The sequence below is a fragment of the Acromyrmex echinatior genome, chromosome 11 (assembly GCF_024713525.1).
Source record: "Acromyrmex echinatior isolate Ae372 chromosome 11, ASM2471352v2, whole genome shotgun sequence".
Classification (NCBI taxonomy): Eukaryota; Metazoa; Arthropoda; class Insecta; order Hymenoptera; family Formicidae; genus Acromyrmex; species Acromyrmex echinatior.
Window position 1 is genome coordinate 10,921,299 of NC_141862.1, and position 22,191 is coordinate 10,943,489.

A 22,191-nucleotide genomic window follows, 5' to 3' on the forward strand; every position below is an offset into this window, starting at 1 on the left:
TTTGACGCTTAATAAATCACATGTAAAATTAACAAATATCAAGCACAAACATCTGTATTATATAGATGCTGTAGTATCAAGAGTTAATTTTTATCACGTAATCTGTTTTGATGCCATTTGACGTTAAAGAGTGTCACCGGTCGTCAGTCGTCAGCTTGAAAAGACACCTTTATGTATCACGCCGATAGTGATGCCACATGAGTGTATAATTTTCAAGAATCTATTGATTAATCACAGCCTACACTAGAAAATTAATTAAATCTTTGATAAATAAATAACTACGATTTTGTGACTCGAAAATTAACTATCTAAAAGAAGAAATCGCTCATGCAAATATAACCTACACACCACGATGTAATGTTCATGAAACGATATAAGAAAAAATAAAAAGAAGCATAATTTCGGAGATCTACTCGACGTACATATAAAATTTCTCAAAATTACTTTGATCTTAAACACGAAATGTTATTTACGATCGAAAGGTACACGATTCGCGCGAGTGCGCGTTATTTACGGCGATGTTTCGCAAACAGTGTCGGCATTTCGACAAATGATCCGCAAGAATTTGCTTTACAATCCAATGAAAATCATACATCGATACATCGTGAAGCTGAAAAGTCTTTGAAGATCGCTTTTCTAGGCGCGCCAAATGTCGGAAAAAGCACACTCGTTAATCAACTTATTAAACGATCGGTAATTATCTTCATTTATATATTGGGTCATCTAAAAAGTATCCGCGGTTTTTTGTCACTAGATGTGTGTTGATGGTCATATATCTAGTGACAAAGTACCGCGGATACTTTTTAGATGACCCAATATATATTTTTTATATAAATATAAATAATTAAAGTATATTATTTATATCTCTTGCTTGCACTTTAAAAACAAAGAGGATTTATTATTTCATTTTGCAAAAGTTTATTATAGTAATTTATATTTTTTCTATTATATATATATATTAGGTGTTGGAATTAATTCGTAGCGTTTTTAATGAAAGAATGTTATTTATTTCACATGAGCATTAAAAAATACATTAATGAAAGTACTTCCCATCACTTGTAAAACGCTACGAATTAATTCCAACACCTAATATATATATATATATATATATATATATACGTATATTTCTTTTTATATTATGTTGTTAGATATGCCCCGTATCCTGCAAAGTACACACCACACAGACCAAAGCACATGCAATTTATTGCGAAGGTGATACTCAGCTTATATTTATGGACACGCCTGGTATGGTTTCCCTGACTGAAAGTAAAAAGTTCAAGTTAGCCGACAGCTTCAGAAAAGATCAGAAAACCTCCTTGAATATGGCAGATATTATAGGAATTGTGCAGAATGCAGAAAATATATATACTAGACATAAAATTGATTCAAATATATTAGAACTTTTGACGGAAGATATAAAAAAGAAGATTCCTATAATTCTGGTCATTAACAAGGTGGACAGAATAAAGAAGAAGGAGATATTGTTAGATTTTGTATACACTTTAACCAAAAGCAAGAAGTCTCCGGATTTCTGTGATGTATTTATGATATCTGCTCTGACTGGGGACGGTGTTGACGACTTGAGGGTAAATTTGTGATTACTGTAAAGAATTAGACACAAGTGATAATAAATTATAATTTATAACATAATTCTTAGAAATTATAATTTCCAATATTTGAAATATTGTAACATCTAGATTCCTTTACTTTTTTTATGTTTTGCAGACTTACTTGTTAGACTCAGCTAAACCACGAGCCTGGGAATATGAAGGACATATTTACAGTGATAATACATGCCAAGATATAATATGGCAGACAGTAAGAGCAAAGCTGCTAGACATTCTACCGAACGAGGTTCCTTATCGTTTATTGGTGAAGTTAGAGCACTTTGATTCAGCACCCGACGACACTGTTAATGCACTGGTATCCATTACATGTCCCAACAAACGCATCGCTCGTCTATTAATACGCGGTAGAAATAATAGAATAAGTCAAGTCGCTGTTATGGCAGAACAGGAACTGCGACATGCTTTTCGAACGTCAGTGAAATTAAAGCTAATTGTGGAACCTTCGATATAATTTGACTTGTATTTGTTATTTGTTAAATAAAGTTAAGTATTTACAAATAAGATATTTTTATGTTTCAATACAACCAAAACGTTTCAAAATCGATCTCTGATTTAAGAGTATGATTCTTCTACATTGCATTTGTAAGGCTTGGTTCCACAAGTGTAAGATTAACTTCAATTTATGTTCAATTTATTCTTTTTTTTTTTAATTCTACAAAGTAAGAATTTTTCTAAGAATTAGAAAAAGGTAAATAGCAAGAAATCGAGAAAAAAGTTCTTACATTCGTGCAGGAACTGGACCTGAGTTGTTCAATGATTATCAGACTCAGTTATAGCAGCAGTCAATTTATCCCTTTTTTAAAATCTTAATTTTATTTGTAAAATAAAACTACAAATAAAAGCAGTGTAAGTTCATACTATATATACATATATATGTAAATTATTATAGTCTATGTATAAATGCAGTATATAATTTGAAAGTGAATGTAGCACAGACAGGAACCAAGTAACAAAAATATCGATTGAAATATACATTGTATGTTGCTATGTAGTTGATATTCACTTCCTCAATTGGCGCTAGTGTGTCGGCATTGATGCTATCAGACTTTTCTATCTACGTATAGTATAGTTTGATCTATGAAAGTGAGGTTATGTCATTGTCACGCCATGAAATAAACGCGGGAAATCTGTCAAACACGTATGGCGTAGAAGCGTAATAATAATGGCGCAACGTCGTATAGAGTGAGTAAATATAATAATTATTTAACAATTTGACATAACTTAATCTATAATTATAAATACACGATTCGATTAATTAAGATAATAATTATTTGTATATAGATAAATGTTTGTCATTTGCTTTATCTTTATAGTTCTTTCTTTACTAAGATATCATCCAAGAACGAGAATTCAGGCCAGGATAATTCGGAGAGGTATGTTTTACTATTAATAGTCTCTCTCTTTCTTTATGATAATCGATTATGCTAAAAATCCTCACTACATGCTCGCGCTTGAGCTCGCTGGCTTTGCCGATTCGACGGCTAGAGCTCGCAGTCGCAGCTCACACTCGATTTGTTGTTTTTAATTGGATACATACAACCAACAGCCACAACTTGTCAGACAAACAAAATCAGAATGCAACGGAGAATGGCAAACGGAAAAGAGATAGCAGCAACAGTTCCAGGTGATTAAATTCAATAATTTATATGTTGAAGCATTAATATTTTAAATTATTAAAAGTCTCTGTTTGTATTTATTTGTTTTCTTATAAATCGGTTTTGTAGTTCACCTTCGAATAATGTTAAACGTACAAAGTCAAAGACGGTTTCCAAGACACCTTCGCCAAGTGTTAAGCCTCGCAAACTAGGTAATTACTCTGTTAAACTATAAATATTTCAACTATGATATATCTCTGTAATTATTTTTAAGGAGCTACCCCAAAAATTAAGCCTAGTAAGCTTTCCCCTGGAGCATCAAAAAAGGCAGAAAAAAGGCAATTGAAAGATACTCCTGGTAAAAAGAAAAAGAAGGAAGAGGCTGAAAATATAAATGATGTTGAAGAGAAGAATAATCATATAGAAAACGGTATAACTGAAGAGAAAAATAAAAAAGAAGAATCTACATTTTCAACGAAGAAATTAAAGTCTAATGAGGTAGAAAAAGTAAAGAAGTCTGCGAAAAAGAAATGGTCCAAGATAGTGCAACTGGTAGATTCTAGTGATGATGAGACTCACCTACCTGTAAGTTCAAACTCTTTAAAATTTTTTTTCTTAAGACTTATTTAAGTTTCAGTTTCAGTTTTGTTTTTGGCTTGAAATCAAAATGTGATTTCGGTCAAACTCTATAAATTTTTAAGTATTCTATAAATTTTTCTTATACATACAAATGATTATAGTTACCTGAAAGTCCAAAAAAATCAGAGACTGACAATGAGGAGAAGAAGACTGAAAGTGTAGACAAGTCCAGCAACATAAATAAAAATGTTTCTGATAACGCTTCTGATAATGACGCAAACGAAAGTGCTTCAAACAATGAAGAGAAAAATCTAAATCCGAAGAAAGAGTCTACACCTGAGAACTCGGAGACTCCCTCTAAGAATGAAAGTTCAAAGAAAGAATCTACACCCGAGAAATCCCAGACTCCCTCTAAGGATGAAAATCCGAAGAAAGAGCCTACTCCTAACAAAAAGGCTAAGAAAGTGCCCAACTTTTTTAGTAAGTATTCAACAGTTTAAGAGTACTTTGAAAAAGTTGCGGATTGAATTTTAAAATACAGATTTAAATGAATTTAAAGAATAGTATACGCTTTAAATATTATATTTCGAACAGTTATTTGAAATTGTGTTGCAGTGTCTAAGCAAAAGGGCGACGCGAAAGGTGACAAAGTGAACAATGGAAAAAGTGCCAACCAATCTTACAATCCCAGCGCGTCTGTCTATCATCCGATAGACGATGCGTGCTGGAAACGAGGGGACAAGTGAGCTGAAATATAATTTTGTTTTATTATAAGAAACCATGAAAATTTTGTAAGACTTTAGCGATATTTAAAAATTTCTCCCTTTGAAATTCGCTTACAGAACTCCATATAGCGCATTCGCGCGCACCTTGGAAATCATCGAAGAAACTAGTGCAAGATTAAAGATAATAGAGATACTATCAAATTACTTCCGGTCTGTCATAGTTCTGAGCCCCGAGGATCTTTTGCCGAGCGTTTATCTGTGCCTTAATCAATTAGCGCCAGCGTATGAAGGTTAATAATGACATTGATTATTCAAAATTCAGAAGAAAGCAATTAATGTTTATCTAAAAATAACTATTTAAATTTTAGGAGTTGAGTTTGGAATCGCTGATACGAATCTGATGAAGGCGATAGCGCAATGTACTGGGAGAACACTGGCGCAAATTAGAGCTGATGTCCAGGAGGTTGGCGATTTGGGAATTATAGCGGAAAATAGTAAATCTAATCAGAGAACTATGTTTCAACCGGCGCCATTGACAGTTCCCAATGTATACTCCAGATTGATGGAAATTGCTCAGATGACAGGACATGCGGTAACACATGCAACATAATTATGATTTTTTTATGATTAATATAAATATGTAAAATTAAAAAAAAATTACAGAGTAACGAGGTTTAAATTATAAAAAATAAAGACTTAAGAAATTTTAAGTTTATATATTAGGTGTAGTAAAAAGAAATCCATTATTTTTCCAATAGATGGCTTTAGTAATCTGTATCTCGTCTACGCGTGATATTATAAATTAAAAATTAATTTATATTAAAAAATTTTCTATTTGAATTAATTTTGATTTTTAATTAATTAAAAAAGAATTACGAGAAATATAAAGATTGTGTGATATATATTTGATTTCAGAAAAAGATTAAACGAGAAATTGAAATATTTATATAGGAATAAATAAATCGCAAACTGTATTATATTTACGTAAAATAAAATTTTTTGTTCTACAGTCTCTATCGAAAAAGTTGGATAAAATTCAGACGCTGTTTGTAGCGTGCCGAAATACAGAAGCAAGATATTTAGTTAGATTGTTAGCTGGGAAGCTTCGCATTGGATTGGCGGAACAATCTGTTTTACAAGTAAGTTGTTTGCGATATTATACAGTTTTGATCAACATTATTAAACATCTGGATTTTCTTAGGCATTGGCTTTAGCTTGCGCAATGACACCTCCGGAACAAAAGTATCCACCAGAAATTCTAAATGCAAGCAAAAAGATATCGAGTGATCGTTTCAAAGAGAAATATGATGAAATAGCGCTTATATTGAAAACAACGTATTGGTAAGATTATTTTGAAAATATTATAAATATTCAAACAATAAATTAAGTAATGTTTTTGTCGAAATAAAATATTTTCCTTAATTAAAAAGAAGGAAATATATATAATTAAATAAAATGTACATAAAATATAAATACATAATTGTATTTAAAATAATTTAATTGTATCTCATAATTTTATTAAAATAAATATTTTGCTAAAAATTTTATTTTTTAATTTAGAAATAAGATTAATATATTCAATTAAGTTTCTCTTCCTTTTCGCTAATCTTATATCTTTTTGCAGTGAATGTCCGAATTATAATCTTATAATTCCTGTTTTGCTGGAAGATGGAATTAATACCTTGCCGAGCAAGTGCAAACTTACTCCTGGAATACCCTTGAAACCTATGTTAGCGCATCCTACTAAAGGTGTTCAAGAAGTTCTAACGCGATTTGAGGGTTTGAAATTTACTTGTGAATGGAAATATGACGGGGAAAGAGCTCAGGTTCTTATTCACATGTAACTTTGAAAATTTTATAGTATGATAGAAAATATTTTATTGCACATAGAACTTGAAAATTAATTCGCTGAGAATTTAGTAATTTAGATTCAAGTTGTTTAAAAAATTACAATTCGGCAGATACATGTTGCGGACAATGGTCAAATAAAAATATACAGTAGAAATCAGGAGGACAATACTACCAAGTATCCAGATATCATTAAGCGATTCAAGAATAGTCGCGGTGATGAAGTGAAGAATTGTATACTGGATTGTGAGGCGGTCGCTTGGGATAATGAGAAGAAACAAATTTTACCGTTCCAAATACTCAGTACAAGAAAGCGAAAGGTAGTAATTACATGTTATACATTTATTTATAATTTTAATTATTTTGATTGTAATTATTATACATTATTTTAGTGTCACTAAATGACTGTAATTGCTATTAAGATTATAGTTGTGACAATTTCCATAGTAATGTTCCATTTTTCTTCTTAGGATGCTAATGAGGAGGACATTAAAGTACAAGTATGTGTGTTTATGTTTGATCTGTTATATCTAAATGACGAGCCATTAGTGAAGGAACCGTTCGTGAAACGTCGTGAGTTGTTGAAACAGCATTTCAAGGAAGTGGAAGGCGAATGGAAATTCGCTAATAGTTTAGATGCCTCGACGATGGAAGAGGTGGAAGTTTTTTTGGACGAATCTGTGAAGGGAAATTGCGAGGGTTTGATGGTAAAGACGTTGGAAAAGGAGGCGACCTATGAGATCGCGAAGCGATCGAGAAACTGGCTGAAGTTAAAAAAGGACTACTTAGATGGCGTCGGCGATACGCTCGACGTAGTTGTAATCGGTGGTTACATCGGCAAAGGAAAGAGGACCGGCACTTATGGTGGTTTCCTCTTAGCTTGTTATGATCTGGAAAATGAAGAGTACCAGAGCATTTGTAAGGTATGTCTTTGAAATATTTCTTCGACTTTGTGAAAGTAACCAGAGATGTATAATTATTGGAAATTTTGTCCATATATAGATATTTCTATGTATAATATTTTTATTAAGATGTTTTTTAAAATATATATAAAGCATTTCTATAATTAAGGTGATTTCTATAATTAAGTTTCTACTATCATATTATATTTTTCTTTTGCTTGATACTACCACTACGCGCGCGATATATTATTTCTTCGTAAACAGATCGGTACGGGATTCAAAGAAGATGATCTCGAAAATCATACCAAATTCTTCAAGGATCACATAGTACCACAGGTCAAATCGTATTATCGCTTCGATAGCAGCCATGAACCGGATCACTGGTTTGAACCAGTTCAAGTTTGGGAGATCAAGTGTGCCGATCTTTCCCTTTCGCCTGTACACAGAGCGGCTATCGGAATAGTGAGTTTCCTAGGTTTTCAAAGACGAGTAAATTACGAATATTCATAAAAATATAATTCATCATAATTGCGCTAAAACAAATTCATATTGCATGACATAATAATTTATTTCATTTCCGGAAATCTTTTATTCGCATCGAACAGTTTGCGCATACATTACACACATGGAATACACTATATTTTTTCTATTGGTTAATTAAATAGTGATAATAAACATGTTCCTGTAATTAATTTTTTTTTTGGGAATTTTTAGTTTGTTCAATAAATATTTTTTTAATTAAAAGAAACAGATTTTATATGTATATTTTATCTTTATTTTGTTCAGGTTGATCCGGAAAAGGGAATATCTTTAAGGTTCCCACGATTTATCAGGATCCGCGAGGATAAGACCTGCGAGCAGGCCACTTCCGCTCAAGACGTGGCAAATATGTACAATAATCAAGAACAGATAAAAAATAAAACTTCAGTATCGAAAGCCACGGAGGAAGATTTCTATTAATTTTTTTTATTTCGCACAAATTAATCCTGTATGTCTTATATTTTATATAATCGTTAATTTTGTAAGGAATATTGTAAGGAATATTGTAAATAAATATATATCTAATATGGCATATATACTATGTAATTTCTACGTTGCATTTAATGTTTGTTTAAATATTATACGATATTACTTAATGATTACTAATAACATTTATCTAGGAAAGAGATTAGTTCATATTTTATGATATTTATTGTGTACATTTTAAAGTATCATATATTAACAATAATTTGTGTATCAGTAATTTTGAGAATTTGATTATAATAAAGATTTTCAAAGAGTTTAAGATCTTTAATTTAATTTCTTTATCATAAGTTTAATAATATGTGATTTCTGATTTTTTATTTCATTTACATCCACAATGTACATGACTTTTTGGAGATTTAAAAGAAGTGTCTGTCTAGAAGAAATTAAAAAGAAACATGAACAATGAAATGGACATCGTGGTAATACTTACCTGATTAATAATAATCATTAATAATTTACTTACACATACCGCGAATGAAATGATTCACCTCATGCGTTATATCTTTATCTAGGACGCTCTTATCCACTTATCTTATATTTGCTAGTGATAAACCGCCGGAACGTTAGGTGATGATATTCTGGTACCTGTCGACGTTCTAGATTGACTAATTATATTCTTATCGTGTTACATCGTTCCCGAAATAGTCGCCTTCTTTACGTGAATTCGCGACGGAGGATATCTTTCGCAGGACGCAAGGAGATGGTCGCCAAGAGTTCCGGACCGGTTCTCGAGAAGCGGATCGGTTGCATTAAGTTCACGATTTTCTGTTTAAACGCAATAATATGGGTGGGTGTGCGTGGTTTTATCGCGATAATTACGTCGACTTGTGAAATTACACTGTGATAGTGAAATAATATTACGATTTATTTTAGGTATTAATTGAAAAAAATGTACGAATGAAAAAGAGAAAGCAATTTGTATTAGATGATAATTGTGAATCAAAAAAAGGAAGCAAAGCTTTTGTAATAATAATGGATGTAACAGTTTTCTAAATTGAGAATTTGTTTCATAAAGCATGAATCCCTTTCTATTCTTGCTCGGTAGGAGGATCGAATATTTTCCTTTAATGAAAATTTGTCTTCGTAATAAATTACATTCTTTTAGATATATGTATAAAACACAGATTAATATATTAAATAATTTTGTTAACTTTTAAAGCTATCTAATTTTATTTCTCAATAATGAGAAGTTCTTTAAATTAGATTATATTTAATCTTGTTACAAGAAGAAATTAAAGTCAAATTAAAAAATTGGCGTTTGAGATTGAAAAAATAATGCTTCACGATTATTATTATATTAAATTATTGTTTTCATATATTATAAATAAATTTGACATATAAATTTTTTATTAATAATTTTAAATAACAATAGAATTCATGAAGATTGATTGAGCAATTTAAATAAAATTGAATATCCAAACGATTTATAAAACTTTAATTAATTATCATTTTTTAAGAGAGGAACAATATTTAAGCATCATTTTTTTCATTAATAAATTTTACAGTCAATTTAATAAATAAAAAATCTTTAAAAAATACAATTTTATTTCGCTATTACACTATCACGATTAATACAAGAAGTTTGAGAGATTTTTTGTTGAAAGAATTATTGTTGTTACACCTTTGTTTATCGTACAATTAACAAAGTTCTTGTTATTTGGCAAAAGATCGTGGGATGCGCAATGTTCGGACTGTCGATTTGGATGCGGTTTGAACCGATGTTCGAGGAGTGGGTGGAGTTTTTGAACATGTACGAGTTCTATATCGGAATTTACTTACTAATCGCTACCTCAGTGCTTGTCATGGCCATTTCTTTCATCGGCTGCGCTGCCGCGCTTATGGAACACATCATAACTTTATACGTTGTAAGAACGTATATAATATGTTGTTATTAATTGGCTTAGCATTTTCTGGTGAAAATTTTTCTTAGAATTTTTCATATAATTTTTCAGAATTTCTATATAATTTTATAACTTTCGCATTTTTTATACGAATTGGAACACTTCTCAGAAAATCTATAATACTTTCTCAGAAAATCTTCTTTTCTTAGAAATTTTCATATATAATTATGAAATATCATAAGATTTCTAAGATTATTTTTTGTAAGTATAATATCTGATAAAATATTATAGAACCTAAAAAATTTCAAAATATTTTTTAAAAATTATAGGATGAGAAATCTCAGAACAGTTCAGAATTCACATATATGAAAAATTCTAAGAAAAGATATAAACTGTTTCAATTCGTACAGAAATTAGAAGACAATTTTTCATCAGAATTTTGGAGCATTTTGAAGAAAATTATAAATACACTTTGCAGATGTATTTGTAAAGATACTTTGCAAATATAATTGCGAAGAAATTTGCAAGATACTTAAGAATTTGATTTTTGCAAATAATGTAAATTAGTATATATCTCAGAAAAAATAAAGATCTTTTAAAGTCATTTTTTAATAATAAATTAATCCTTCTTAATAATCTTTGATTATTTAATTCAATTACTGATTAATGACATATATTGTCTAAAAAATATTTTCTACAAATTAAGATATTAAAGTAACAGAGTTTTTAAGATACTTTCTTCAAAGTATATTCCCTCTCGATCATTTAATTTTTACTTTAAATATTTATTTTCAATAAACAATTTTTTTTAGGAATTATTTAAAAATAATTTTCTCGCTATTGTAAAAAATTTAATAGAAATTTGTATAAAAAAACTTTTATAATTAATTTCAGCATGTGGGTCTGCAAGCGTTCAGCTTCATTTGTTGTCTAACCGGAGCGGCAGTCATTCTCGATTATTCAACGTATGACAGTAAGATTCAACCTATCATCGAACGGTCCATGTACAGTCTTATCAGTAATTCCCATCATGAAACGGCGAGCTTCATTCTGCGAGTAATCCAGGAAACTGTAAGTAAACGTTGAGCTTTTCTATCACAGGAAAAAAAGAGCGTCTTTATTTATTACTCTGATGAAAATAAAAATCAGAGCGTAAATCGGATGCAATGAGAGAGTCATCAAAATGTAAAAGAAGCGTAAATGTTTCTTTTACATTTCATTGTTCCAATTTTCGCTTTCTAGAAATTTCGTTCAAGCTTCGGTTACTCTTCCATTACACCCGATTTACGCTCCGATTTTTATTTTCATAAGGGTACGATTATGTGTATCTATTTTTGACGAATGCGTTAGGTCGGATGCTGCGGAGCTGATGGACCAAGAGATTATACACAGATGCGTAAACCGTTGCCCACCGAATGCCGGGACACTGTCACAGGGAATGCTTTCCATCATGGTTGTGTAGAGGAATTGTCCTGGTTTCTGGAAGCGAGATCGGGATGGCTTGCCGGTATGGCGATGGCGTTATGTATGCTTCATGTAAGAGATGAAATCTTTTCTTTTCTTTATTATTCTTTAAGTAAACGTACTGAAAATTTGACTAATTTTATCAATTGTAATTTCTCTCTCTCTCTCTCTCTCTCTCTCTCTCTCTCTCTCTCTCTCTCTCTCTCTAGCTTTCTTTCATTATATTTAATAAATAATAATTTTTATTGTTTCCTATTACTTTTCGTCTAATTATCTTTCGTCTAATTATAAATGATAATTGCAGGTAATCATAGCAGTGCTGTCGCTGACGCTTGTGCGAGCTATCAAGAAAGAAGACGAGTCTATAAGTCCTTATATTAAGCGTTAGGCATCAATTATAATGATGCAACAGTGATAGATTATAATAAAATAATTATATTTAGTCTCTTATAATTATAATTAGTTTATTATCATTATAGAAAGTTATAAATTCTGCTAAATTGTGAATTTTGTGAGTGCATAATCTATAAAGATGACATCAATCAGAAATACATCAGGAATAAGTAGTTTCTGCGCTTGTAACTTTTAATTTTTGGAGCTTTCAATTTTAAAAAAGATAGGAATTTGATTTTTTTTTTAATTGTATTAAAATGAATTGAAATGAAATTTTAGAAATGAATTCTTTTGAATCTAAAGTTGTATTCAAGTACAATACGAAATGGTTTACATGTCTTTGTCATTGCTTTGTAAAAAGCTAAATTATATTTTAATTATCATTGACTTACGATAAATATTTATACGTTTCATTTTAATCGAGTATTCAGCACATTCAGTTTGCTCTCCTATTAACATTTTTGTAATTTTGTATATCTTTTCTATTTTCTTGCATAATTTGTAGATATTTATAATTTAATAAATATTTTTAGAAGTTATCTTTAAAAGAGATTTACACGAAAAAACAAAGAGAATACATAAATGAATTGCTTAATAATTATTGAATAAATACCAATAATTATAAACAATAATTGCTAAAAATGAGATATTGTCTTTGATATTCAATGTAAAAATTATCGCGACAATATGTTGATAAATAGAAAATAAAAGAATAATAAACGAATAAAACGTAGCTAAGTCAAACCTCAAGTGATTTTAATCATTATTGTAAATAGCTATATTATTTACAATATTCCTGCATCATCTCATTTTTTATTAATTCTTTCTGTTCTTTATCATTTTTCCTTTTTTTCTTTTTTTTTCTACATATATAGTTAATATTATGTGAATCTATTGTAAACTTTCATCTGTTTTTTATTATTAAAAAAGGATTTTGACCAAATTTTTATTGATACTATTTTAATGATACTATTTGACGAATATAAATAGTACTAGTTTTATTAATTTTACATATTTGACATGGAAGAGGTATTACATTAGAGTAGACAAAGTGTACAATTTGAAATTTGGTTTTAAATAATTTTTAATTAATTTCTTAATTTTATACATTAATTATATATTAATATATCAATAATTTGATTAATATATTAAAGTACATGATAAAAATCAAAGTTTCGGGAATTGAAATAGATAGAAATGGATTCGTGTGTTCATTGCTGAATCCGAAATTCTGATTTTCCGGATATTGGATACCTATGACTCTGTTTATTTCCTATAGGCGCATAATATTATTTAATATTTTAAGCATATCTTTAGAATATTAAATGTACATTTAATATTCTAAGAATATGCTTAAAATATTAAATAATATTATATGCCTATAGAATTATTTCTATTTCCACTTTATTCCAATGTATATGTTAAGTGTGTATACAAACATTGCTATTGTCTTCTTTTATGGTATGTCCATACAAACTTGCATAGCCGCATAAACATAAGTGTAAAGAAAATTATCCAATTTTCTTACAAAGTTGCACGTAAAATATGATTGAATAATTTTCTTTATGCATACGTTTATGCGACTATGCAAATTTGTAGATATACCCATTTCATAACCAGTTTAGTAATCAATGTTATATAACTTCGGCGTAAAGCGTGCCGTGTAAACGTTAATAATTGACTTCCGTATTGATCAAGGGGATGCCAAACCGATTACCGAATTTGATCGAAGTTGTAGTAATTTTTTTAATTCCAAATTCGATAATAGTGTTGGCATCTTTGATTCATTTCTTACATTATATTATATTATATAATATATATCGTAATTCTGTCTTACTCAAACGCATATATTTATCCTTATCTAATATATGCCAACACCATCTATCACAAGATTGTACAACTACTGCTACACGGAATTTCAGCTCTGTTGACATTCCCAGTCTTCATAAAGCATCTGTATGCACGTATTTTCTACATGGTGAAAATACTTTTTTTCTAGACCTTCAATCTTCTATAAGATCTTCTATATATCGTTCTAATAATGTAATTTTCGCTGCACGCTTATTTTTAACATATGGACTCTAAAACTCTTATATCAAGCAAATATATACTTGAGATGACACTGTACGAGCTCTCCAAAAGTAAGTGAATTTTATGAATTTTTTTCGATTTTCTTATGAAATCCAGTGCAGCGGAGATCCTGTTTGTGCGTACTTAATTTATGTAATAACACTTTTGCAATCCGTAAATTCAATTCGGAGATTTTTCATCGTGTGCAAATGTGGATAAAACAGGAGGCTTTAGCATCCCCTAAGACAGAATAGTATGAAGCAGAGAGAATCAAGGGAGAGTGGAGCGGATAACGTTTCTCTGATTGATTTCGCCATTTATAACTCACTTCCGTAAATGTGCATGTATGCATGTACGTATATATACATACACAATACTAGTGCGGTACAATACTAGTGTGTGCAACATATATTCCATCACGCTTCAACCATATTTCTTACTCGCTCCATCGAACGGCAGCTGCCGGCCGAATCCGTTCCACCCTCCCTTGATTCTCTCTGGTATGAAGTAGTGTCAGCTAGAGTATTGATTAAAACTGTACACGGTCTACTGGAAAGAAAGTTGAAACATATAAAAATCTTATTTAAAATTCTACGATCGTATTGTATCCACAAAATTTCTAGTTTCTTGCATGTTGATATAATGACAGAAATCAAACATAAGACCAAAGGCAATAAATTTCTTGTTGAATATCTGAATTCACCTGACATATCGGGCGAGTATCATAAGGCCGATTATAGGTGAGACTGGGGCGAAGATTCAACAACAAAAAAAAAAACGATTTCTATTGAAACATGCATGAGATGTATTATTTATTGCGATGATAATTTGTTTAAGAGAAATGTTACAGTGTACTTTATACAAAGAAGAATAATGTTTTTTATATCCTCAGGAATTTTTTCATCTTATTGTTACTTGTTTTGTCTTTCAAATTTAGAGTCGTTAAACTACAAAATGGTTTAACAGCTTTGTTAATATCTGGATTGGAAAAAGCGAATTATGACGATAAAGATTATGAAGAAGGTAGTTCTACAGTTAAACGACTTAATACGGATGTATGGAAGGTATAAAATGACAATTCAATTAGCATTTTAGAATACATTTTACGTATTTTTTTTTTTTTTATACAATCTTACTAAAAATTTATTGGGATTATAATATCGGAGATAAAGTTATAAAAAATAATCTATCTCTTCGAAACTGCGTTCTAAATAACATTATTGGTGCAATAGTGACGATCTATTTTTATTGTTCATGAGACGTGAAAAGATAAAATGTCGCAACATAGCGCTAATAGCATGTCATCGAACGTACAGTAAGGCTTGATATTAGGCTTGTGCTTTCCATTTGATGACACAAGTCGATAAAAATCGACACAAGTGTCGTTCTATCTTTGTCACTCTCTGAATGTCAAGAATGATAGAACGACACTTATATCGACTTGTGTCGATTTATTTCATCAAATGGAAAGCACTCAGTTATATCAGGAGATATCAGAAGATCTTGTTTGCAAAACGTGAATTCCTTATTATTATATAAACAAATTTTTATGGATTTGTTTCGAAACGTGTAAACTATTCACGAGTCATCCCACTACTGTTTGTGCTTAATATATTATATAATATTAATTTAAGATTCTATATGCAACGTATGAATAGTATAAATATATAGATATTTTTTAAACTCAGGCATTTTGTGGCTTATGTGTGGGAGTAGGCAGTTTTAGCGATCCACCGGAACTTCCAGGCCTGGCACATTTCCTTCAGCGCATGGTTTTTATGGGATCCGAAAAATATCCAAAAGTATTAAAATGCAATAAGTGAATTTATTATAAAATATACTATTTGTACGTTTAAATCTTTAAATATCACTGTATTTTCAGGAAAACGGTTTTAATGAATTTATTAGTCTCCATGGTGGCACTATTGATGGCGCAACGGATTGTGAGCATACAAGATTTTACTTTGATATTTCAGAGAAACATTTGTTTGTAGCTCTCGATCGTTTTGTACAATTTTTCATTGGACCCTTGATGAAGAAAGATGCCATCAAGAGGGAACGAAAGGTCATACAAAGGGGTAAATAAATCCTAATAGTAATGTTGTTGCTAAAACTTGCGGCTTTTTAAATGTTCCATGTTCACATAGAGTTTCGGTGGGGTTCATCTAGTGACAAAAATACAAAGCAACAATTATTATCTTTTATTGCTCGAACCGGTCATCCGCCCAATAAGATGTTCTGGAGCAATTTAATAACGTTACACAGTAATATAGATGATGATAAGTTGTATGAAGAGCTACACAAATTCAGAAAGCGTCATTATAGCGCTCACAGAATGACGCTAGCTATACAGGTAACTATAATATGTTAAATTGCGATGAACAATTGATTTCTTATTAAACATAATTAATTCATAATATGATATATCCGTTTATAGGCGAGATTATCGCTAGATACTTTGGAAGTATATGTTGCAAACTTTTTCAGTAATATACCAAGTAATTGGCTGCCTTCCGATGATTTTACCGAATTTAAAGACGGCGTTTCATTTAATACTGACACTTTCAAAAAAATGTATCATATTAAACCCTTCAGCCAAGAAATCACCCACGTATGTAACTTGGACACATAAATTAAAAAAAAAGCTGTGTTCACTGAATAAATGCATAAAAATAAAACTTGTGTTTTACAGCTACATGTAACATGGGCTTTGCCTACAATTGATTCATACAGAAGTAAACCATATAAATATATTTCATGGATTATTGAACATAAAGGAAATAATTCTTTAACTAGTTATCTACGTAAAAAAAGGTGGGGCTTTGATGTGTTCTGTGGTTATTGTGATAACGATAATGGTTTCGGATACAACTCTATGTATGTCTTATTCGAGATTACAGTAGAACTCACTTATGAAGGAGTAAAACATCAGCAAGACGTTCTAGATGCAATATTTTCCTTTATAAATTTAGTAAAAAAGACGGGTCCACAAGAAAGTACTTATAATGAGGTTTATAAGATTGGAAAAAATAATTTTAGGTAAATCAATTTAGGAATAAATAGATATGTAGAAAAGAGAAATATTATTAAAATATATAAGATATGCCACTTATACTTGAAGGTTTTTTAGATTTTTTAGTAAACACGATGATGTGTTCGATTTATGTAAGAATATGCATTTCTATCCGTCACGTGATTATGTAACTGGAAAGCATATTTATTTCGAGTATAACCCAGAAGCTATACAAAAATGTTTGGATTTTTTGATGCCAGAAACAGCGAATATCATGATTTTCAACAGTGATTTTGAAATAAGTATAGACGATCCGAGATTGAAAATTAATTATACATATATGGCGTTACCAAAAGCATCGCTCGAACACTGGAAATCTATCGAGCCATTGCCTGATTTTCAATTACCATTATGCAGTGAATTTCTTACCAATAATTTCTCTACCATATCAGTATCAGCAGAAGCTTCGAAGTATCCTGTAAAAATACACGAAGATTGTATGTCGCAGATTTGGTTTCGCCCGAAGTTTTATTGGACGATGTGTCATATAAATCTACATCTTTTTTCTGCTCTGAATCCTAGATTAGCAAAAAAGTAAATAAAAGCTTGAACATGTAACAATATTTATAATACAATGTCTGTTAATCTCATATATATTTATTATAATGTCTAACTTGTAATTATTATGTGCGATTTTTATAAATTAATTTGTTATTAAACAAAGCTTATATTAATAACAATTTAGTGCAGCTCTCCTGCAAATGTACTGCAATGTATTAAAATATCTAATGCTCGAAGAATTACATCCGGCTGTAACGGCTGGATTTGATTATAAGATCGATGTCAATGAAGAAGCTACAGGTATTACAATACAAATAAGCGGATTTGATGAAAATCTTCCAGTAAGTATACGTTTAAAACGTGTGTGTGTGTGTGTGTGTGTGTGTGTGTGTGTATGTGTAAAATTTGAAGAAATGTAAATATTTTATTTCTATTGCAGTCCTGGTTGATGGTTATTGCAAACTATATGGTGGATCTAGTCCCTTTTTCAAAGGATTTACTTAGAATTATAAGAATACAACAACTCAGGAGACATTACAATAAATTTATAGAACCGGAAACGTTTATTGAGTATTAACTGTTTATTACGCATAATTGCAATAATCATAAAATTCTATACAAGTAGAAAAAAACAATTAGTGATGAACATCAATTGTAACAATTAATTTTATAAATTGAATTATATTTATTACATTTCTTATCATTTTCAATTAATAACATATATATAGCTTATTTTTTTCGCAGGGATATGGAATTATGGTTATTGAAGAGCGGCAACTGTACACACGTTCACAAATACAATGCTCTACGAAGATATTTGTTGGAAGACTTCCGAGATTTTGTAAAATCCTTTACCAATAATCTGTACTTCCAATGCCTTGTGCAAGGCAATGTAACGAAAGACTTTACGATGAGTATTATACAACGATTTATCAAAAAAATTAATTGTTCTTCCTTGAATAAAGAGGTGCTACCTACTGAAGTCAATGAGATACCCCGAGGCACATCTTTTTTTAAGTTGAAAAATATTAATCCAACTAATGTAAATTCAGTAGTGACAAATTATTATCAAGTCGGTTCTGCTTCGATTGAATTATTGGTATTAACCGAGCTGATGCTTGTAAGTATTTAACAATATTGTTTTATACATTTAAATACATGAAATTTTCAATTTATATTTATTTATTTTTATTAGTAAATGAAATGTGAATAACATTTTCGATTACCATGATTGATTTTATTTAAACATCACATTCATCTGTTAAATAATCATTTTTTAGATGATAATGAAAGAACCGTTAATGAATCATTTACGAAAACAAGAAAAGCTCAGTTATGTTTCGTGCGATCTTAGAGATATCAAACGAATTTTAGGATATTCTATTACTGTTTATGCTCAGGCAGATAAATGCACAACCGAATACGTTGATCAATGGATCGAGGAATTTCTGAATTCGTTTCGAATCGTGTTGGAACAATTCTCAGAAAAAGAATTAGATGATGTCAAAGAAGGACTGAAAATTTTAAAGCAACATGATGATACCGATATTCTGAAAAACAGAGTTGACAGAGACTGGAGTGAAATCATGATGCGGCAATACATGTTTGACAGATGTGAAAAGGAAGCGCTTGCAATAGAGAACATAAATATCAATAAGCTGAGAGAATTTTTCGAAAGGTATACACTGAACAGAAGTAGTTTCAGAAAATTGAGTATACATGTGATAGGAACACCGAAGGGAGTTGCAGTCAGTAAGCAAATAACTTTTCTGATCGAACTTTGGTCATTGTCTAAATATTTGTTTTTATATTATGATATTGTTCTTGCCTTCCATTTCTTTCTTGTCACATTAAATTGAAGTGGCTAAGACAATTAAAATTTCAAAAATTAATTGTTGTAGATGCAAAGAGTCTTAGGCATTCTGTGTACTCTCTTAAGGAATTGATAATTGACAATTCGCAGCACAATAGTGCTACAGCTCATCATATTACTGACGTAAACTATTACAGAAATACTTTGCGTTGTTACTACAGGTTATAAGTGAGAAGAATAATCCTGTCATCCTTAAAGTGTTTAATAAGTGATATTTAAACAATAATGGTACAATGTTGATAAAATTGTAAATATTACTCTTTCAAACTTCTTACTTTAATTTATCATATTAATTATTTTCGGTTTCTTAAATTTATTATATTATTTATTTTATTATATTTTATAGTTATGTTTTATTAATAAATTACTTAGTTTTCGTTTTCCAATTTCTTCTATTTAACTTATATTTGTTGCAACGCGATAATTCACGATCTTGATCAATTTATTTACAAAAAATATGAAGTAAACATACACAATATGCGATGTAAAAAAAATATATTGTAATCTTTAAATTATTTACAGTGATGTCGTTTCATTGCAATTGTCGCCAATGTTTTGTTATCGAATATTTCGATGATATACGTTTATAATTTTTTCTCTGACATGAAAATTACGTCCATGTTTGTTCTATTAGCAATGGTGCATTGGTACATTTATTACAGAATTGCAATTACGTGAAATTAGAGAACTGTTACTATATTAAAGTACAGCACATAGATTTGCAACCTTGCAGTTTTGATAATCCGGTGAATAAAACTTTTTACTAATATTAATTTTTAAAAATAGGTTTTTTAAATTTAAGATGTTTTTATTAGAAAAGTTTTTAAGTAAACGGAATATTAATTTATCACAAGTCACAATTATACTATTTATTAAATGTCCAATGTTCACAATGGTAATCAATGCAGATCGACGATCATAACTTATTTTATTGAAAGAAATAGCAGGAAAAATCTATGAAGAAGCCATTAAATAAATAAAATTATTTCTCATGTAGAATACGGAATAATAACATCATAGGACGTCTTTACAGCTTTATTTGTACTCAACCCATACAACCGATTATTGTGGAAAGTTTCAGAATTGTTTCAACTTTTTATGTCTCATTACGTGCAACAATTCTGAAAGGATTCTCCAATATATCATATGAAATGTTTTAATAGAAATGTTTCTGGAAACTGTCATGTATAATAAATTGAAAAACATATATAAACAGAACAAAAAATCATCATGATGATTCTGAAATGTTTACTGAAAGTAATTTCTTTGTTCATAATTCAATCAGTTTAATGTCATTTTGATGTTATTGTGACTTGTTCTACTTTAATTGCGAAAAACTTTTTTATATATGATTGGCTTGTGATTTCTGTTTTAATTGTGAATAATTTTATATATGAATAATTCCAGATAGCCAAATGCATTGTATTTGCTAATATGTTGCCGAAAATGTTGCAGCAATCAATTTCGACAAACTCAGGACAAGGTGTGACAGCATTATGTTTGTCACGTTGAACATCAATGGAATTCGAATTCTTGCGATGGCAAATTGGTGGCAACAAGTCAGCAAGAATATCCTTGATAATAACGCGTGTTGTCTTATTGTCAGCATTCTATTAACAACAAGCTGAAATTAAAAACTTTATAGTTAAGGACATTTGCAGCAACGGATAGAAATCATTATATATTCTATTTCTGTCATGTTTTCAATTAAGCTTAAGCTGAAACGATTCATTATTTGTTGCTAACATGTTGCTGTCTTGTTGCCGACAATAAAATGTGTAAATCACTATTTCTTACAGTTTGCTTTAGAAATTTTGACAACTGATTACATATATAAACAATCATGTTGTTATATTCATAATGTATCCTATTTTGATGTCAGCAAATATACAGCAAATATATAACAACATATGTAATGCATAGTTTGCACAATATGCTATATCACTATTGGCTATTTCAGATGATATTGTGTGGAAACTGCAGCTGCGATTTTTTAATAGTAATTTTGTATAAGTTCTTTTACACATACATTACGATTAATTAACCAAGATAGTTGGCGGTATAATTATTATTTTTGAGAAATACTTTAAATTTATTTCAATAAGTTTTGTTATCTGTAAATAAATCATAAAACCTCTAATAAATTTTAAGTACTTCAGAAAAATTAGTTATTTAAATATATATTTAATTGATACTTAAACAACATTCAACATAATAAATTTAAATATTATTGAGATATCAATCAACTATATATTTAAATATCATTTTTGTAGTTCATTCGAAATGGCTGAAATCTTATTGATAATATTTCAAAAAGATTACAGATTCATTCTCTTATGACATTTGAATCTTTCAACAAAGTTTCACGTGTAAGAATCGTGGACATTTTGCTATTTGAGAACTGTCTCAGAAATGTAGCAGATATTTCATAATTTTTTTCAGGTGTTTTACTTTTCGGTTGAAATATTTTTGAGATATTTCTGAAAACATTCGGTGCTATGTAGGAAGAGTTATAAGTGACAAATAAATTCATGATGATATTATATTATTATAATTTTTGGATCTTAGGACTGTATCCAATTGTACCATGGGTTAGGATATTTATCTCCTCTCTTACATAATTATGGAACTAAATATCTTTATGATATTTTTGAATTATGGAATTAAGTAATT

The 22,191-nt window shown here is 29.9% G+C and overlaps 4 protein-coding genes and 1 long non-coding RNA gene across 15 annotated transcripts; 4 read left to right on the top strand and 1 right to left on the bottom strand.

The window, feature by feature from the left end:
- Positions 1 to 107: 107 nt before the first annotated feature.
- LOC105148422 (GTPase Era, mitochondrial) lies at positions 108 to 2,129 on the top strand. The gene is made up of 3 exons (XM_011060136.2): positions 108 to 693; positions 1,149 to 1,586; positions 1,726 to 2,129. The coding sequence occupies exons 1-3, from the start codon at positions 463 to 465 to the stop codon at positions 2,077 to 2,079; spliced, it is 1,023 nt and encodes a 340-aa protein (XP_011058438.1). The 5' UTR covers positions 108 to 462; the 3' UTR covers positions 2,080 to 2,129.
- On the bottom strand, positions 1,500 to 2,491 carry LOC147908143 (uncharacterized). The gene is made up of 3 exons (XR_015546805.1): positions 2,351 to 2,491; positions 1,732 to 1,959; positions 1,500 to 1,601 (listed from the first exon to the last, which is right to left on the bottom strand). It is a non-coding gene; the product is annotated as an uncharacterized LOC147908143 (long non-coding RNA).
- Positions 2,492 to 2,645: 154 nt separating this feature from the next.
- Positions 2,646 to 8,557, top strand: DNAlig1 (DNA ligase 1). 2 transcript variants are annotated; one of them, XM_011060135.2, is made up of 16 exons: positions 2,646 to 2,810; positions 2,942 to 3,001; positions 3,175 to 3,252; positions 3,353 to 3,435; positions 3,498 to 3,808; positions 3,964 to 4,282; positions 4,418 to 4,544; positions 4,645 to 4,817; positions 4,896 to 5,119; positions 5,538 to 5,666; positions 5,729 to 5,868; positions 6,152 to 6,353; positions 6,489 to 6,695; positions 6,846 to 7,298; positions 7,542 to 7,739; positions 8,064 to 8,557. In XM_011060135.2, exons 1-16 carry the CDS (start codon positions 2,791 to 2,793, stop codon positions 8,235 to 8,237), a joined length of 2,898 nt encoding a protein of 965 aa, XP_011058437.1. In that variant the 5' UTR covers positions 2,646 to 2,790; the 3' UTR covers positions 8,238 to 8,557. The 2 variants fall into 2 exon arrangements, with proteins under 2 accessions (XP_011058437.1, XP_087267677.1); XM_087411551.1 differs by having other exon boundaries at positions 2,713 to 2,810; positions 2,942 to 3,252.
- Positions 8,558 to 8,704: 147 nt separating this feature from the next.
- Positions 8,705 to 12,274, top strand: Tsp2A (tetraspanin 2A). The gene is made up of 5 exons (XM_011060133.2): positions 8,705 to 9,090; positions 9,971 to 10,168; positions 11,039 to 11,215; positions 11,495 to 11,680; positions 11,913 to 12,274. Exons 1-5 carry the CDS (start codon positions 9,004 to 9,006, stop codon positions 11,994 to 11,996), a joined length of 732 nt encoding a protein of 243 aa, XP_011058435.1. The 5' UTR covers positions 8,705 to 9,003; the 3' UTR covers positions 11,997 to 12,274.
- A 1,642-nt stretch (positions 12,275 to 13,916) lies between these two features.
- Positions 13,917 to 21,682, top strand: LOC105148419 (nardilysin). Of its 10 annotated transcripts, none has more exons than XR_015546803.1 (14): positions 14,176 to 14,811; positions 15,009 to 15,135; positions 15,760 to 15,873; positions 15,954 to 16,149; positions 16,219 to 16,424; positions 16,509 to 16,682; positions 16,764 to 17,110; positions 17,193 to 17,678; positions 17,830 to 17,986; positions 18,085 to 18,215; positions 18,390 to 18,765; positions 18,926 to 19,397; positions 19,547 to 20,264; positions 20,926 to 21,682. XR_015546803.1 is itself a non-coding variant. In XM_011060131.2 (13 exons), the coding sequence occupies exons 2-13, from the start codon at positions 15,129 to 15,131 to the stop codon at positions 19,684 to 19,686; spliced, it is 2,778 nt and encodes a 925-aa protein (XP_011058433.1). In that variant the 5' UTR covers positions 13,917 to 14,142; positions 15,009 to 15,128; the 3' UTR covers positions 19,687 to 21,682. The 10 variants fall into 10 exon arrangements, 7 of the variants coding, with proteins under 7 accessions (XP_011058433.1, XP_011058431.1, XP_087267674.1 ...); XR_015546802.1 differs by having other exon boundaries at positions 19,547 to 19,765; positions 20,041 to 21,682; XR_015546804.1 differs by having other exon boundaries at positions 19,547 to 19,765.
- The last annotated feature ends 509 nt before the right edge of the window (positions 21,683 to 22,191 follow it).

Bases quoted from the DNA above. Each gene is read 5' to 3' on its own strand.
- Tsp2A (XM_011060133.2), top strand. From the start codon at position 9,004: ATGGTCGCCAAGAGTTCCGGACCGGTTCTCGAGAAGCGGATCGGTTGC. The intron at 11,216-11,494 runs GTAAGTAAACGT...CGAATGCGTTAG, and splicing joins TGCGAGTAATCCAGGAAACT to GTCGGATGCTGCGGAGCTGA. The intron at 11,681-11,912 runs GTAAGAGATGAA...TGATAATTGCAG, and splicing joins TGGCGTTATGTATGCTTCAT to GTAATCATAGCAGTGCTGTC.
- LOC105148422 (XM_011060136.2), top strand. From the start codon at position 463: ATGTTATTTACGATCGAAAGGTACACGATTCGCGCGAGTGCGCGTTAT. The intron at 694-1,148 runs GTAATTATCTTC...TTATGTTGTTAG, and splicing joins ATCAACTTATTAAACGATCG to ATATGCCCCGTATCCTGCAA. The intron at 1,587-1,725 runs GTAAATTTGTGA...TATGTTTTGCAG, and splicing joins ACGGTGTTGACGACTTGAGG to ACTTACTTGTTAGACTCAGC.
- LOC105148419 (XM_011060129.2), top strand. From the start codon at position 14,714: ATGACAGAAATCAAACATAAGACCAAAGGCAATAAATTTCTTGTTGAA. The intron at 15,874-15,953 runs GTATTAAAATGC...CTGTATTTTCAG, and splicing joins GATCCGAAAAATATCCAAAA to GAAAACGGTTTTAATGAATT. The intron at 16,150-16,218 runs GTAAATAAATCC...ATGTTCACATAG, and splicing joins ACGAAAGGTCATACAAAGGG to AGTTTCGGTGGGGTTCATCT.
- DNAlig1 (XM_087411551.1), top strand. From the start codon at position 3,050: ATGCTAAAAATCCTCACTACATGCTCGCGCTTGAGCTCGCTGGCTTTG. The intron at 5,120-5,537 runs GTAACACATGCA...TTTGTTCTACAG, and splicing joins CTCAGATGACAGGACATGCG to TCTCTATCGAAAAAGTTGGA. The intron at 5,667-5,728 runs GTAAGTTGTTTG...GGATTTTCTTAG, and splicing joins CGGAACAATCTGTTTTACAA to GCATTGGCTTTAGCTTGCGC.